Source organism: Pongo abelii, chromosome 1 (assembly GCF_028885655.2).
Source record: "Pongo abelii isolate AG06213 chromosome 1, NHGRI_mPonAbe1-v2.0_pri, whole genome shotgun sequence".
NCBI lineage: Eukaryota > Metazoa > Chordata > Mammalia > Primates > Hominidae > Pongo > Pongo abelii.
The window spans coordinates 133,030,717-133,048,068 of NC_071985.2; the positions used below are offsets into that span (position 1 = coordinate 133,030,717).

Here is a 17,352-nt window from a genome sequence, read left to right on the forward strand (position 1 = left end):
GAGCACACTTAAATTTGTGGTTTCATTTTAGGGAAATTCATCATTAAAGGCAAATTTCATTCATAACAATAGTGGAATTTTTTTCTCTTAATTGATGAAAAATTAGAAAAATTGTACATGTAGATTTCAGAAACTTTATCAATTAACTCAATAAGTCAGTGAATACATAGAAACAATATAAAACAATATTCTTATCAATATGTTTTATTAGCTTTTAGAACAGATTTTATAATATTCAAGTTTGTTTTTGTATGCTACACAGACTAAAGGATGCTAATAAATTTACTATCCACCTACAAGCCTTTTCAGCTCTATGACAATTCTTCATGGTTTGGTTTTTTAAGAACATGTATGAAGTGACTCTGTATATAGTTTCTACACAGATATGCCCATTTATTTAAGCTTTGTTGGATATACCTTGACATCTGCTTCCATGCTGTATCCAGAAGAGTGGTATATGCACCAATTAATATAGCATCAAAGTAACATGGGATAAGGTAACGTGGGATCTGCTTCAGGTAGAAGAACATAGCCTGCAACCATTTACCAACCTGTAATAAAAATAAATTTGAAAGTTAATTTGGTATGTGTACAGACTAGGTGTGTTTTTAGAGGTAAATCTAAATGTGCAACTTTAGTAATCTATAAACCCGATTTCCATTTATTACAACTGAAAGATGATGAAGAAAGGAGGAAAATGGTTCAGGTTAGAAAACAATGTAAATATTATATATAACATGGTAATATTTATTATTATGTCCTTGATTTTTTGGGACGATAACATAGCTCTACTTACTTCAGCAATAGTTCCTGATCGTGAAATAAGCCGGTTACTGACATAGTCAATCATCCAATCTCCAGATCTCAAATTATTACAAAAAGGATGCCCCAAGTCATTCTTTGGTCTTATTTCTGCCAATACAGACATTAAACCTGAAAATTCAGAGACATGTCATGCTGTATTATTGGTAGCATCAATTTGTTCCTATAACCTCTAGTCCCTATTCTGCTAGTCTCTATTCTAGTGATTTGGGGTGAATACGTATTAGAGGCACACACAAGGGCTGCCCAGTCCACAACAGCACTTAATACAGTTGGAGATAAGTGTGACAATACTGGCTTGAGCCAAGTTACAAAGGCATACTGAAGGGGACTACTGTCATAAGAGATATAAAGAGCTTTTCAGGATTCATAACTTCTGGGACTGGTCTTATTCTTTTGGATTTTAATGTTATAATATTCAAGGGTAACTGGCATGGCTTCCCTGCCCAAAAGCATCTCAAGAAAGAAAAGCAATAAGCCTGTATTTTTTCATGTTGAAAAGCAGTGGGTTCATCAATATTCAGGCTAGATTTAAGGAAATCATAGAACTGGTTTCAGAAAGAGCAAGAACACCTATGGAGATAATAAGAATAAAGCATGCTTTGGAAGGAATCGTTGAAATTTAACAGGAGGTACTTAGAACTAAGTGAAGTAACAAAATGAGGTATATATATATATTTTTTTTCTTAATCCTTCTAGTCTTCAATTAGAAGCATTAGAATTTCCCAGATTTTATTATTTCAATGATGCTACCTTAAAAATTATATTGGCATCACTGACTTCATTTAGACTAAATTTATCTATCTATTTAGAACTGCATGAATTTTACTAGGTATGTAGCATGTTTTGAGAAACTAAAAACTATATAAATTTAAGATAAAGTTCTTTCCCTCAAGGGGCTCACAATCTTCCTTGGGGAAGAAAGCTTAAAACATAAAGATGTTGGGAAACAAGACTATAATATAATATTCTACATATTCCCTAGCATTTTCATGGACAGCAGATAATGCTCGGTAATGCTGGTCTCACTGTTGAATAACGGAAGGACATAAGGAAAACAGTGTTTTAGAAACAGATCTGATGATGACCAATGGAATGGAATGATTTGTAGATGAGGTAACAAGATTTGGAAAATTGGTTAGTTGGTTTTGTATATAGGACTTAGTCCTAGAATAGAGTGAAAACTGTGGCAATAAAAAGGATATGGTGTACACAACAGAATATGGAAAAGAATCCACAAATCATAATGACTGATTGGATACTGAGGATGAAAGGAGCAGATCCAAAATGGACTCCTGGATTCCAACATGACTAGATATACCATATTATAAGGAGGGAAATACATTTTGTTTAGGGGAAAGACAGGTCAACAAAGTAGTTAAATCTGATTTAATCTGAGGCTCCTATTAGCAGCCTGCTGGATATATGTGGGCTGCTGAAAATATTAAACAATCAGAGGGAAAAGGGATTGGTATAAAGCAGCAAAAAATAAACAGGTAAAGGCAATTCTATTTAGAAAAGATAAGAAGAATCATTTCATTAGAAAGATAAGGAGAATTAGCAAAGAAGCAAACTTTAACTATAAGAAAGACAAAGGCTAGAAAAAGAGCACACACAAGTTTGGTCTTTGTAGTGAACTAGAAGTAGTTTAACAACTCAGAGTGGAAATGAAGTAGATAATTACTTAAATCTGATAACATATATACATCTTTTTAAAATTAATTAAATAAATAAATTTATTTATTTTTTGAGACACAGTCTCACTCTGTCACCCAGGCTGGAGGGCAGTGGCATGATCATAGTTCACTGCAGCCTCAAACCTCTCTTGGGCTCAAGTGATCCTCCTGCTCTGGCCTCCTAAAGCATGAGATTACAGGCGGAAGCCACCATGTCTGGCTCACATACACTTCTTTCTTACTCATAGCACAAAACATTTTGTGTTAAAAATGAGAATATTTTAGAAAAAAATATCATAAGTCCAAAAAGTCTCAAAAAAGTTTATTGAGAACTGCTTACGTGCTTGGTTTTGCAAAAGTATAAAAGCTAAAAAACAAGAAGCATAAAAAAGATAAAACTTAATTCTTCTTTCTGAAAGTGTGCAGCCTACTTAGTGTGGTTTTAAGGCTAACAATTTCCAATTACTTAGTATGAATTAGGTGTCGTCTAATGAGCTGTTCACATGTATTAATTCATTAATCCTAACCATAATCCTGTGGTAGGTACCATTTTGCAGATGAGAAAAGTAAGCCATAGAGCATTTACTTCAGGTTATAAAACTAGTCAATGTAACCCAGGAAATCTGGTTTTAAAGCCTGTTTCTTAATCACAATGATAAAGATTCACAAAAATCATTATACTAATTACCAAAATAAGGCAATATATTTCAAGGGCCAAGTAAGAGGTACAGAAAATAAATGCAATGGGTGTCTGGAGGACAAAGAAATTACTGTAAAAAGCAATAGTTAAAGAAGGTTTTATGAAAGATGCAAGAATTAAATTAGTCCTTAAAGACAGGTTAGATGGAGAAAGAAATAAAGAGTTGAACAAAAGGCATAAGTGGAAAACTATATGAACCAGGAATACAGGTGTGATAAAGCAAATTTCTTAGATAAACATCTAAGGAAATATTACCAACTAGATGAATAAAACTGATAAATATTTAATTCCTTTAACTCATCTTACAACTACTCTATGTTCTACTGTAAGTTCTCTTTACAGGATAAAACAAATATGCAATAAAATATATTTCCAATTAGATTTTAAAAAAGGTGAATGGATTATATTTACAACCTAATCCCACTTGGGGCCCAAACAAGAATATTCTGTTTATTATATAATAAACCAGGTCAAGAAACATTAATCAAGGTCCAAGTATACATAAAGAGCTATACAGACCTTAAGGAAAGAGATAGAACTAGTATTTCTAGGTAAGATTTACTGGGTAATTACTTTGTGTTACATCCTGTTTTCAATGTTTTATGTGAATGATCTCATTAATCCTCACAAAAACCTTCTAAATTAGATAATATTATTCCAATTTTATAGAGGCAGAAATTGGCACACAAAGAGGTTATATTACTTGCCAAAGGTCAATCAATGAGCAGAAGCAGAGCCATAATTGCAACCCAAGCAGGCATACTCTGAGCCTATATTCTATGTCTGTAAAGAAGACACCAGATGACCCTAAAAGAAAAACACAAAGCTCAGCTATCCTTCTATTTGCTTACCTTGAAGACCTGCATATTTAAGGGCTGACCAGTTTGGTATGTCATAGCACCCTCCACCATCTTCCTTTTCTTCTGATTCACATCGGTAAAGGATCTGATTTAGCTCAGCCAAAGTTAATTTGGAGGCAATACTAAGAATTGGAAAATAAAGATAACCATACATTGAAGTTTCGCTTGTCGTCAATAGAAACAAAAGAAGAAAATCTGAATTACAATCATAAAATGTCTTAGCAGTGTATGTTTTAGGAACTCAGCATTCAAATAAACATTATACTCACACATTATAAGTAATTATTAAAGGACAAATTATGCGAAAAAATTCTATTAGAAGCAACATTACTCCCAAACCAAGGAAATAATCAAGTACCAAATTGTATTGATTAGTATGCTGGGAAAATATTTTGACTTCTATATCCTTTATCTTATAAATCTGTTTTTTTAACCTTTCTAGTTTGGACTTAAGTGTTTTCCTTCCTTCCTTCATTTATTTATGTGTTCTCATCTGATTTCCCTCCTTTATATTCCCCTAAGTGAGACATCAAGAACTTTTTATGCTAGTTATTGTATATTAAAAATACTTATCAGAGGATCACTAAAGGAATAATAAAAAGTCAAAGTTAACTGCCTAGGAAATCACATGCTCTCTGCCTTCATACTTCTCTCCAAGTCCCTTCCTTTCTCTTCTCTAAGGTTGCACTGCCCCTCAGCTTGTTTATTCAAGAAACCAGGATTTTTCTCAGATTAAGATGCCTCCTGATAACTGTCAGAGGGAAGACTATCATGGCCTTGATTTCTCTTTGTTTGGTTAGCAGTAAGACTGTATAACTGACCACACCTGAATACAGCTGAAACTTTATTTTCTTGTGCTTCTATAATAGATGCTCAGGTAATTTCATTTGACATGACTGCCATTTTATGTGAACACACATCCTCTTGAATGTATATCTTTCTTTCTCATTTAGTTCTGGCTCAATTTAGAAAATCATTGTCATCTGTGCTTTGTTCTCTCCATATCAGCCTCCCTCCCCAGAGCTAGTTTGTGAGTCAAGCCTGAGTCAAATCACTCAGAAGCCTCAGTATCAACTCCATCCTAGGGCAATATTTTTCAATAGCCAGTGGACTCCTTGCCTAAAAATTACCTGGGGATCTTATAAAACTGCAAATTTCTTGGCCTTGCTCCAAAATAATCTGAGCAGGTCTGAGGAGGAACATGCATTTTACAAGCAATTCATCCAAACACAAAGCTGCTTCATCACAGATTTTTTGGTTAAGAATGCAACTACTTTATTAAGAATAGTTTGAATTAGGAGTTAATATCCTTAACAATAAAAAGTCTTACAAAACAACAAAGAAAGTTGAACACAACAGCAAAATGGGGTAATACATAAAACAACACTTCAACAAATAAATACAAATGGCCAATGAACAAAATAATTTAGCTTAACTAATATTTAAATTACATGAGATGTTATTTTTAACTATTTTATATTTGCCAGTTTGATTAGTAACAGCTAACACTTATCAATCACTATGTGTCAAAAACTATTGTTTTACTCAAGTAATCTGTAAGAAAGGTGCTATAATTATGTCTATTATAAATTCTCAAAGATCTCTTTTTTTTTCTAGAGACAGGGTCTTGCTCTGTTGCCCGGGCTGGAGAGCAGTGGCACAATCATGGCTCATTGCAGCCTAGACCTCCTGGGCTCAACTGATGCTGATGCTCCTACCTCAGCTTCCTGAACAGCTGTGACCACAGGTGCATGCCACAACTCCCAGCTAATTTTTTAAAAACGTTTTGTAGAGATAGGGTCTCACTATGTTGCCCAGGCTGGTCTTGGACTCCTGGGCTCAAGCAATCCTCCCACCGTGGCCTACCAAAGTGCTGAGATTATAGGAGTGAGCCACTGCACTCAGCCAGGTCTTACTTCTTATAGCTAATCAGAGTCTGCAATGGAATTCAAACCCAGTTAGTCTGGTTCTATACTCCATGCCCTTAAACACTACATTATAATAATATATACTCAGTATTGGTAATGATGGAAACTCTTGGATAGAGCTGAAAGTATTAATTATTATAATCTTTCTGGAGAAAATTTGGCAGTATGTATTAACAGCCTCAAATATATGGATATAGTCTAACCCAATGGTCCTTTTTGGCACCAAGGACTGGTTTCACAGAAGACACTTTTTCACAGACTGGGGGTGAGGGGTGTGGTTTTGGGATGATTCAAGTGCATTACATTTATTGTGTACTTTATTTCTACTATTATTACATTGTAATATATAGTGAAATAATTATACAACTCACCATAATGTGGAATCAGTGGGACCCCTAAGCTTGCTTTCCTGCAACTAGACAGTCCCATATGGGGGTGATGGCAAACAGTGACAGATCATCAGGCATTAGATTCTCATAGGCAGCATGCAATCTAAATCTCTCGCAGGGACAGTTCACAATAGGGTTCATGCCCCTATGAGAATCTAATGCAGCCACTGATCTGACAGGAGGCAGAGTTCAGGTGGTAATGCGAGTGATGGGGTGCAGCTGTAAATACAGATAAAGCTCACCTGCCACTCACCTCCTGCTGTGCAGCCTGGTTCCTAACAGGCCATGGACCAGTACCAGTCTGTGGCCCAGAGGTTGGGGACCCCTTGTCTAACCCAAAAATTCCATTTCTGAAAATTTATACTAGTACTAATGATGGCAAACTATGAGCATTTACTATGTGCCAGGCATTGTGTTAAGTGCTTTATAAGTGTTATCCTATTTAATTCTTACAAAATTTTCCAAATGGGAGACTGAGATGATGGAAGTTCTAAACAATAGATCCAAGATCATACTGACAGTAATGAAGCTAAACTTAAACCTAGGTCTAAACCTCAAAACCTATATTCTTCTGTAATATGCAGAAACATCTAGAAAGGGAATAACTAAGCATTCATGTAAAGATGAATGTACAAAGACATAAATAATAGGGAATAATTAGAAGCAATCTAGATGTCCAAAAATGGAAATTGCTTAAATAAATTATGGTAAAGCCATAAAGTAGAATAATATGTCGACATTTTTAAAAATGATGTCGTAAAGGGTATGAGGTATGCAACTTAGTCTCAAATACTTCGGAGAAATTGTATGTGTGTGTGTATAGACAGATGCATGCGTGTGTGTATGTATGCATGTAGGCATGTGTGTATCTATATCTATAGAGAGAATACACATGCAGGTACACACACAAATTATAAAACAATAGGGTAAAATGTTAACAACAGGTGATGCTGACACTGCTGGTCCTTGGACCGTACTTTGAGTAGCAAGGATATAGAGGACCCTTAAAACTGCTTAATTCAGTCTAGTGGTAACTTACTTATTAAGGTGGCAAATCTCTACCAAACAAGGCATACTTACGAAGCAAAAGGAATTTTTAATATAGGATCTGCATTGTCAACAGCTAGGCTGCCAGATTTAAAGTGAGGACTGAATTGTGTCAGATGATTTCGAAGAATTCCAACAGCGACTTGTGCATGTGGATCAAGACTAACTCTGAAAATGTTAATTAAAAAGTGGTTAATTTTTAGGAGTAATTTATTCAAATTTAACAGGATAGGCAAACTATTTTAAATATAAGTAAAGTCAACAGTTTGAGCTCAATTAACATACCTGAATATAATAACACTTCCTGGAGACAAGTTTTCAAATTCTATTTCTTGAATAAATTCATTGGGCCCTTTTGTGGCAACTCCAGCTTGTTTAACAATTTTACTTTCATTAAGCTTGAAAAAAAGTACATTAAAAAAATCCATTCAACAAATAGTTCTAATGTTCTTAAAATGCTAAACACAGTAGAGATGAGAGTCCCAAATACCTGAATATGTTCTCTAATTTCTACTGTGATATCTGGCGTTCCATTGATTGAATTCTCATCCTTCCTATAAGGTTTCGTGTTTCTCTCAATAGTTCTAGCTTCAAGAACTACTTCTTCAATTTTGCCTAGGAATACAGAAAAACATTTTAACAAAATTTCATATGGAATCATCCAAAATTAGGAAGGCTAAAGTGGTTTCAAATCATTTAACTTAAAGTTGAAAATAAATTATCAGTTAATTTTTTTTAGAAGTCTGAAAGTAGATGATTCTACCCAAGATGTATTTTCACATTTGTAAAAAAAATTACAGCTTAGTTAACAAAACTTTTTTTGAAGTAGAAATGTATCAAAATAATAGCTTAGCTCTAGGGAACAACTTCCTAATTTTGAACAGAGAAAAACAAATCACTTGAAAGGCTTACATTTTTTTAAAACTTGGAATATTTCAGATACAAAAAAAAAATTAAAAACCCAAGTTCTACTTCCTCACTTAAAGAAAATTTTACAAACACAATAAAGCCTCTGTGTACCCATTCTTCACTTTCAGAGGTAACCTCAATTCAGTCTGGTGCTCACTACCCCCGGCATTTTCACTACACACATATGTTTCCTTAAACAACATATACTATTTTCCCTATTTCCAAGTTTTATTAAAATGAATTGAAGTTATATACATTTGCAACTTGCTTTTTATTGGTCAACAATGTATTTTTTAGATTCAGTCACACTGCCGCATCAGCTGTAGCACATTTACTTCAAATGCCAAATAATATTCTACTGTATGAATATACCAAAATATATCTGTTCTATTAAGGTTGTCTCTAATTTTTCTCTATTATAAACAATGTTGCAATAAATATTCTTGTGCATATCTTCAAATGGAAATATATGAAAATTTCCCAGATATATACCTAGGGATAGAACTGCAGGGTCAATGGAGTATATAAAATTTCAACCTTACTTTAAATAACTTAAGCTTTAAGTCATTAATCTGGCAACAGGTAACAGAACCTTTTGATCTAGAAATTCTACCTCTGTAAATAATACACTAAGAAAATTGTTTAAAAGAAAAAACAATTATCCTTAGTGTATATTTAAAACTTAGTAACACTACTAAACATACTAAAGAATATTTAAAAGGGCAAAATAACATAACGTATGAACATTTAACAAAATAAATATCACAATTTTGTGGACTGAAGTGGAAATATTTTAAGAATGATCCGTGACCAAAACAAAACCTGAGATAATATTGTACACAGTGATTGTTGTCCTATAAAACTGAATACGTATATTAGCAAAGATCAGATAAGGATAGTGAATATACATTTGTGAACAATTAAATAAACTTTTAGGTATTCAGGTTGATAATTTTTAAAAACAGGAACTGCATATTCAGCAACTAGCAACCAATATAGAACATGATGATTTTTATAGGAATTTTCATTTGGTCAATCAACAAACTTTGCCAGCTGCTGCATGAACAGGAGCATGCTATGCTGTAATATGCCACATATAATAGTAAGAAAGACAATAAAATACACATATCCAGAAAAAAATCAAGTAACATTAAGGACATATCTCAGGGATGTATTTTATAATTTTTGACTCTCTATGACAGAGGAGTACATAGAGACTATAATTGCTACATGTTCAGAAGAATCACTGAACAAAGGAGGTGCAACTTCAGACCTTGAAAGATCCAGACAATTCACATAGTATTTGGGGAGAAGTAAAAATATCTATTTGGCTGAAATAGTAGACTGACATAGGGCTAGGATGGTGGATGAGAATGGATTATGAAAAGCCTTAAACATAAGGTTATATTATTTTCCATTTTAGTTTGTATGTTTGTATGTATGTTTGTGCATATACACACACAAAGACATATTTATACACGTATATACATATACACTAACACAAATATACATATTGTTCTGCTAGAAGAGAAATAAATGTTCATTTACACAAATTAGGAAATAAAATATAAACAAAAATATTTCACAACTCAAAAAATGTTAACATTTGAAAGTATTTCTGTCTAGGTTTTGTTCCATGCAGTAAAAATATAAGTTGCCAAAAATTTCTTTCTTTTTTTTTTTTTTTGAGATAGGGTCTCACTCTATCACCCAGTAGAGTGCAGTGGTGGGATCTGGACTCAGTGCAACCACTGCCTGCTGGGCTCAAGCAATCCTTCCACCTCAGCTTCAGGAGTAGCTAAGACTACAGGCATGTGCCACCATGCCCACCTAATTTTTTGTACTTTTTTTTTGATAGAGACAGGGTTTTACCATAATGCTGAGGCTGGTTTTGAACTCCTGAGCTCAAGTGATCTGCCTGCCTCAGCCTCCTGAGGTGTTGGGATTACAGGTGTGAGAAATCATGCCTGGCCAAGTTACCAAAAAGTTTAAATTCTTTTTCTCAAGTACGTCCACAGTAGCACTGTGTTATAATATATATGATATATACATGATATATAACCATAACATTACAGTATAATTTAATATAATGATATAATACAAATACAATAACAATTTTTAGATTGCATTACCAGGGATGCACATTTGAGGCACTTCCTTGCTGTAAAATGAAGTCTTGGGATTCCTGAAAGCAGTTCTAGATACAGCCACAACAGACTGATGGATGCTAGGTGAGTGTCTTGTTACTGCCACTATGTCTTCATCAACTTGATCCACATACACCTGAGAAGCAGAAAGAACAACTAGATTAGCTCTCAAACTGGAAAGACTTACTCTGAAATTGAACCTGAAGAAACAAATTGAATTATTTCTTGCCTGAATAAAACCCTTGGCTCCAAGCTCCTGATGAAGTTTATTGATAGCACACCTGGCTGCAATAATGCCGCTTTGGAAATTAACTTCACCTGTATTTGAAGGCAATGCTTCAGGATTCCACTTAGTGTAAAACCGTTCTTCAGAAACCACTGAAATCTGGACAAAGGTAAAATTTAGCATGGATACATCTTAATTACAATGAATTTTTTTTAATAAAAATGCCCAAAGTCGTTGGCCATGTAGGTTTTAAGAAACAACATATAAACAAACCTGATGAGGCACTAATTCATCATAGCCTCTTGTACTTCCACTAGCACAACACGCCATAGAAACAATTGTAGTACTTGGAAGAGCATCATACGCTGATCTATGCTAGAAGACAACAACAACAAAGCAAAAGTTTGCTTTCTTTCAAATGCAAAGTGCTATTCTATAGCATAATGAAGTAAAAGGATAATTACATAAATAAATTCATAAGGTAAATTAATTTGCTTTTAAACAAGTAAAACATTCTGAAAACTATGTATTATAAATCAGTTATAAATCTAAGACACTATTTTGAAGTATATGGATATGATTGTGACCAAGTGTCAGAGAGTTAAATATCAAAGCGTTTAACAAAATAAGTACATGAAAAAGATTAGGTGCTTACCACAATAGGACACTCATTATCATGTGTAATATCCATAAACAGGGCATGTGCAATAGCTGGCATTAAAGGCCTCAAACAGGGCTGAACAAAGGATCCAACAGGTTCTCCTCCATATCGGTAAACTAATCTGCCCTCTTCATGACTATCATATGCACTCATTGCCTCTGCAGAGCATTACAGAATATTTTAACAATCTTCATTATTTATGTCCAGGAAGAGGTTAGATTTCTTCTCATAAATGATTTTCAAAATAAAGACCACATCAATATTATAAAAAATAAAACTGCTTTAAGGATTTAAACAAATGTCTACTAGTTTAAGTGACAAAAAAGTTTTCCCCATAACTTAACTGGAGAAATGGCTCATGTAAGGAAAAGGGAACATATGTTGTTTACTGGGATGTAAGCTATACACAATTGATTATAAAACATCTAAACATTACATCATACCTCCCAGTAGAAGATGAAAAACAGGTTTGCATATTTTCAACAACAAAAAATGGTTTTGTTAGTGAGTCTTCAGTTCATCCTACTGGTCTTTCAATTTGAAATGAGGTGTCTTACCCCAAAGTAGAAATTTATACTGATAAAAATAGACTGAGTTATATTAGAATATGTCATATAAAGTATTTAGAAGAACATTAACTGTGTTAAAAAATTATTAAGCATTGCATATGAAGCTATTAAATCCTTTAATCTACTTAAACAAAAGCTAAAGTTTTAGAGGGAAATACACTCCAACAAGCCTACCTCTTATTAAGGAACTAATGCCCAGTCTAGTAACAAAGACATTGTCCAGATCTTCACTTCCTGTGAACAGTTCAGCTACTACATATAAATTGGGTTGCAAATTCCTAGCAGCATCCAACATGTACTGTAAAAAGCACAGTGACAAATGTAACAAATAAATGTAACAGAAAGAGAAAAGCAAGATAGGAGGAAGGAAGGAGACAAAAGGAGGCATGGATTTGACACAGAAAAATATGCAGCAAGATATCAAACATACCAAAACACATAGAAACAAGAGAATTTATCAAGAGAAGAAAACAGTTAAAAAGGAAGATTAGATTTTGCAAAGATATTGAGACATGAGAGAGGAAAAGAAGAAGAAAATGTTAGTTTCATATTACTAAATATAAGTCATAACACTACAATTCTGTTAGGTTTTCTCCCTGTTTTTTGTTTGCTTATTTATTTATTTATTTTTTGAGACCAAGTTTCGCTCTTGTTGCCCAGGCTGGAGTGCAATGACATGATGTGAGCTCACCACAACCTCCGCCTCCCGGGTTCAAGCAATTCTCCAGCCTCAACCTCCCGAGTAGCTGGGATTACAGGCATGCACCACCACACCCAGCTAATTTTGTATTTTTAGTAGAGACGGGGTTTCTCCATGTTGGTCAGGCTGGTTGCAAACTCCCAACCTCAGGTGATCTGCCTGCCTCGGCCTAAAAGTGTTGGGATTACAGGCGTGAGCCACCGTGCCTGGGCCTGCTTGCTTATTTTTAAAACTTTAATCAGACCTAATTTCCAGGTGGTTGACTAAATAATTATTCATAAATTCCCTGCTGGTGAATTACTTAGCTGTTGGAAAGATTAGATTTGTCTGACCAGACTGAAGCCAGTTTCTCCTACAGATGATGATAAATAACTCTTAAAAACTCTTACACCTTACAATTTCCACTTGTGTGATTTACGTTTAACACTGGTGCTATCTATCTAGCTGTTTATTATAAACACTGGTTTATAATAAAAAATCAGATTGGTTTCAAACTGTTAAACACAACATTTGCACAAAGATTAATAAAATACTTGAAACTCTATTAGCTAACAAGTAGAATCCTAGATTTTGTAATTTAAAATTAAGTAAATTAAGTTTGAACATTCTTTTCTGCCATGTAACAATCTTAGAAGCATATTTTTTTTTGCTGTTGCTAAAAGCACAATAAAATAAAGCCGTCATTTTTTGGAACTAAACAATGTTCTACCAGCTTAACTAATATTCACTAAATCCCTCCAAATCAAATCAATTTTTCATCATAGGACTTGAAACATATACATTATAATACTACTTTAATATTATAGAAATAGACATTTTTCAGGTAAGCACACATTTCCAAAGAACACCTTAGTAACACTGGTCACTAGGAAGGTATCAAAAATCTTATAAGCAGTGCCAGTGTAGGGTTTCTAAAAATAACAAATAAAAAAAATCTTATAAGCAGGATGAAAATTATGAGTTTAATTACAAAGTTGTATTAGATAGAAGGTAATACTATAAGTATTGGCATTGTTCAGAAGTTACTGTAAAGAGCTCAAAGAGGAATAGACAATGTTTATGTTTACACTTATATTTTTATAAATAATAAAAATTAAATCGATGAGGCTAGACTGGCTTCAATATGCTATAATGTTAATGTTAATGTTTATTTTTTATTTTATTTTGTTTATTTATTTATTTTTTAGACAGAGTCTCACTCTGTCGCCAGGCTGGAGTACAGCAGTGTGATCTCGGCTCACTGCAACCTCCGCCTCCCGGGTTCAAGTGATTCTCCTGCCTCAGCCGCCCGAGTAGCTGGGACTACAGGCACACACCACTATAATGTGTAATAAGCTATTCACCTTCACAGTCACTTCTAAAATATATTGAAAGCAACCTAAAAATAAGAAAAATTAACATTTTATGTATTCACAGTAGCCAATATGATTGCGCTCCATATTATCAGTAACGTGATCAACTTCCATGAATTAAAATTTTCAAATTAGCTAGTTAAATATTTTAAAGCCCAGTATTCCATAACAACTGCAAAAGATTGTTAGAATTATGCTAATTATGCAATAGTGATAAATACTACCACCAAATCAATGCTTGTGTCCAACTAGCAAAAGGAAACATTTACCTGCATAGTTTACTTAAGGAAAGCTAAGGAAGGAACACTGAATTTCATTTCTTAATGTAGATAAATTGTTTTCCTGTACCTCAGCTACGTGAAGAGGTGTTGAGTGGCAGTTATCAAGACGTACTCCCTGGAAATAAGTTGCAGTTATTTCAGTGTATTTTTTCATGTGTGCCCAGAGATAAGGACAGTCCTCTGGTTTATTCCCATAGCGTAATTTAACACTGTCTCCCCAGCAAATAAGTTCTCTCCTTAGGTAAACTTCTGAACCTGTTCAGAAAAGAGATTGCTTTCAATGGTTCAAGAAATAAAATGAAAACAATTACTTCTAGGAAACACTGGTTTTTAAATTGCTTTGATCATTTCTGCCACAAATGATATTGGTTAAATTATATCTAAAGTGGTATGAGATAATGTTTTAAAAAATTAATAATTATTTATTTCTCATAGCTATTCTGAAAAAACTCTAGCTTACACTCTCTTCTAAAAATTTGTCGTCAATTTCAAAAACCCAAGTCACGTCATAAGGGAAAACAGAAATGTTAATATCATAGGCCTTTTAAAACCATAGTTCTACCAAAAACATTTAAAACTCCATCTCCACCCTCCTACTTATTTTCGGCAACAGGTGGTATTAGATCCATGGCATACAGCAGAATGGCTTGATTTCGTTTAGAATGGCTAGAAAAAAGAGGGCAGAGATACTTACACCCAAATTTATACTCTTTAAAAAAAGCATTAAGATTTCTGAATAAATTTTAATGTCACTAATATAGACTCCTAGTTTTGAAATGTTAAAAAATAAATATATCAATGGGCTCCTGCAACATTCTTCCTAGTAATGAAATAGCTATAGAAACACAAGACACTAAGAGTGAGGGGGGACCTAAAACCATTAGGTTCTGGTTTAATTGCCACCGAAATTCTTAATACCTCTGGCCAATGAGTGAAAATATCTCTTATGGCAATGTAATTGTAATAGCAGTGGTTTCAAACTTGTTTGTAAAAACGCAATAATATTTTGTCCAAATAAAATCTTATGTAGACCCACAATATAGAAAAGAGATACATAAAAGTTATTCTGTTTGAGAAGATAAAAGGTAGGAAGGCAAAGGAGAGGACAGAAGATGAACTTCTTTTTTTGTTGGCTCCATGTTTTCTTTCTCAAATTGTATGTACCTCTAGTACCTTTATGGTGAAATATTTAAAAACCAATAGACTAAAGGGGAAGAAAATCAATAAAGCAGATTTTATTTTCACCTTGCCATGAACTATTCTTTCCCTATCCATAGAGAAGTTAAAAATTACATACCCGGTTCAGCAAAGTTTCGAAGAGGATCATCTCCCATTACCCATCCATTGTGTGCCATCAGTAAACAAGCTTTATTTGGGAGATGAATCATAGATTCTTCCATGGAGAAGTCCATCTCTTCAAATGGGAAAGTAAAATACCTATGAGAATATAATTAAATATTAAATCCATACAAAGAAACTCCTTGGAGAGAATATAAATTTGCAACATTAAAACTAAACTTCTTTTCTAATGAATAGAATAAATAAGTTTGATGCTATTTATAGGAAAAAAACTTCAATATAGGTCAAAAATCTTCATTAGGCTTTTTGAGTAAATCTAGCAGGATGTGAGAAATAGGGAGTTAACACGACAGCATATCTGGCTAACAGTTTAAATAATTTTTAAAACTTCACAAAATTATTTTTAAAAATCATTGAGGCGGCTGGGCATGGTGGCTCACGCCTGCAATCCTAGAACTTTGGGAGGCCGAGGCCGGGGATTACCTGAGATCAGGAGTTTGAGACCAGCCTGGCCAACATGGGGAAACCCCGTCTCTACTAAAACTACAAAAATTAGCTGGGCATGGTGGTGCACCTCTGTAGTCCCGGCTACTTGGGAGGCTGAGGCAGGAGAATTGCTTGAACCCTGGAGGCGGAGGTTGCAGTGAGCTGAGATCGTGCCACTGCACTCCAGCCTGGGTGACAGAACGAGACTCCATCTCAAAGAAAAAAAATACATACATAATTGAGGCATTGATGTTACTTTGCAAAGATATTTTTAAAAAAGACTCTAAGTAAAGATATGCAAAAGGCATTTACTGCACTCTAGTTGCCCAACCTATGCTTTATGTCACTTACAAAGTAAGGAGCCAGATGCTTGCTTAATTTGATTAATATTGAATTTATTACTAAGTATGCAGTCCTCCAGAAACATTAAAGTAAATAATAACTATAAATTGGTTCATACTGATGACAGTTTCTCTAACAAAATGTTTGCCTAACAAAATTAGTTAATATTAAGCCTATGTCCAAATCAAAACTTCTATTTCAATTTAAGAAATGTACTGAACTCACATGTTAAAGAAAACATTTAGGTTAATTTCAAAAGTTAAATACAATTTTCAATTTTCAACCATCAATAAGAAAAAAAACAAAAATGCAACACCTGGTAACTAAAGGATGCTTTCTAGTGACAGGTCCTAGTTTTGGACCATGGCCAGCCAGTCGTTCATAAAACACATTTCCCAAAAGGCAATTCACTGCCTGAAAAACATTAAATTGTGTTAGATCATCATCATCGTCAAGACAACAAAAAAATAGTAGTAAGATGCAAGGAAAAGCAGCAGTTCAAAAATAAGTAAAACCTGTTCCTGATGATAGTTAATGAGTTGATGCTTCTCTGAATTTAATTCCTCAATTCTCTTACGAAACCAGTTACAGCACTCTTCAATTGCTGCTGGCCCATTGCTAGAGCAGATGGAGAAATGCAGATACAGTATTTAATGGCTTTACAGATTCTACATTTAAAAACTTTCTAACAAAGGTCACAGAAACCTTAAATATATTCATCAGGATTTCAATTATGGCTGATGATGTTTTCCAATTGTAAAAATATTTATATACACATATAGAAACATGGCCCACACACAGAAAAAGTGGGAAAATGTCATGTGCTGAAATAGTAGAATTACAGTAAATTACTTTATTTCATTTTCTATTAAGCGTTTTTAATAAGTAGTATGAAAATCATACTAGCCATAAAGGTTTGTAAGTAATATTATTATTTCACAGAAAAAAACACATTACA

At 33.8% G+C, this 17,352-nt stretch overlaps 1 protein-coding gene across 2 annotated transcripts in view; it reads right to left on the minus strand.

Annotated features, from left to right (window-relative positions):
* The window catches only part of AGL (amylo-alpha-1, 6-glucosidase, 4-alpha-glucanotransferase), a 72,649-nt gene that overhangs the window by 31,871 nt on the left and 23,426 nt on the right, over positions 1–17,352 (minus strand). For both annotated transcript variants that reach the window (XM_024233359.3, XM_054530726.2), the window contains exons 9-23: positions 16,910–17,012; positions 16,711–16,808; positions 15,565–15,704; positions 14,335–14,522; positions 12,109–12,232; positions 11,360–11,523; positions 10,978–11,079; positions 10,708–10,863; positions 10,464–10,614; positions 7,913–8,037; positions 7,708–7,820; positions 7,456–7,590; positions 4,050–4,180; positions 797–933; positions 418–551 (exon numbers count right to left, since the gene is read on the minus strand). In XM_024233359.3, the coding sequence (XP_024089127.2) occupies positions 418–551; positions 797–933; positions 4,050–4,180; positions 7,456–7,590; positions 7,708–7,820; positions 7,913–8,037; positions 10,464–10,614; positions 10,708–10,863; positions 10,978–11,079; positions 11,360–11,523; positions 12,109–12,232; positions 14,335–14,522; positions 15,565–15,704; positions 16,711–16,808; positions 16,910–17,012 (2,001 nt within the window). The remainder of the gene's footprint in view (positions 1–417; positions 552–796; positions 934–4,049; positions 4,181–7,455; positions 7,591–7,707; positions 7,821–7,912; positions 8,038–10,463; positions 10,615–10,707; positions 10,864–10,977; positions 11,080–11,359; positions 11,524–12,108; positions 12,233–14,334; positions 14,523–15,564; positions 15,705–16,710; positions 16,809–16,909; positions 17,013–17,352) is intronic.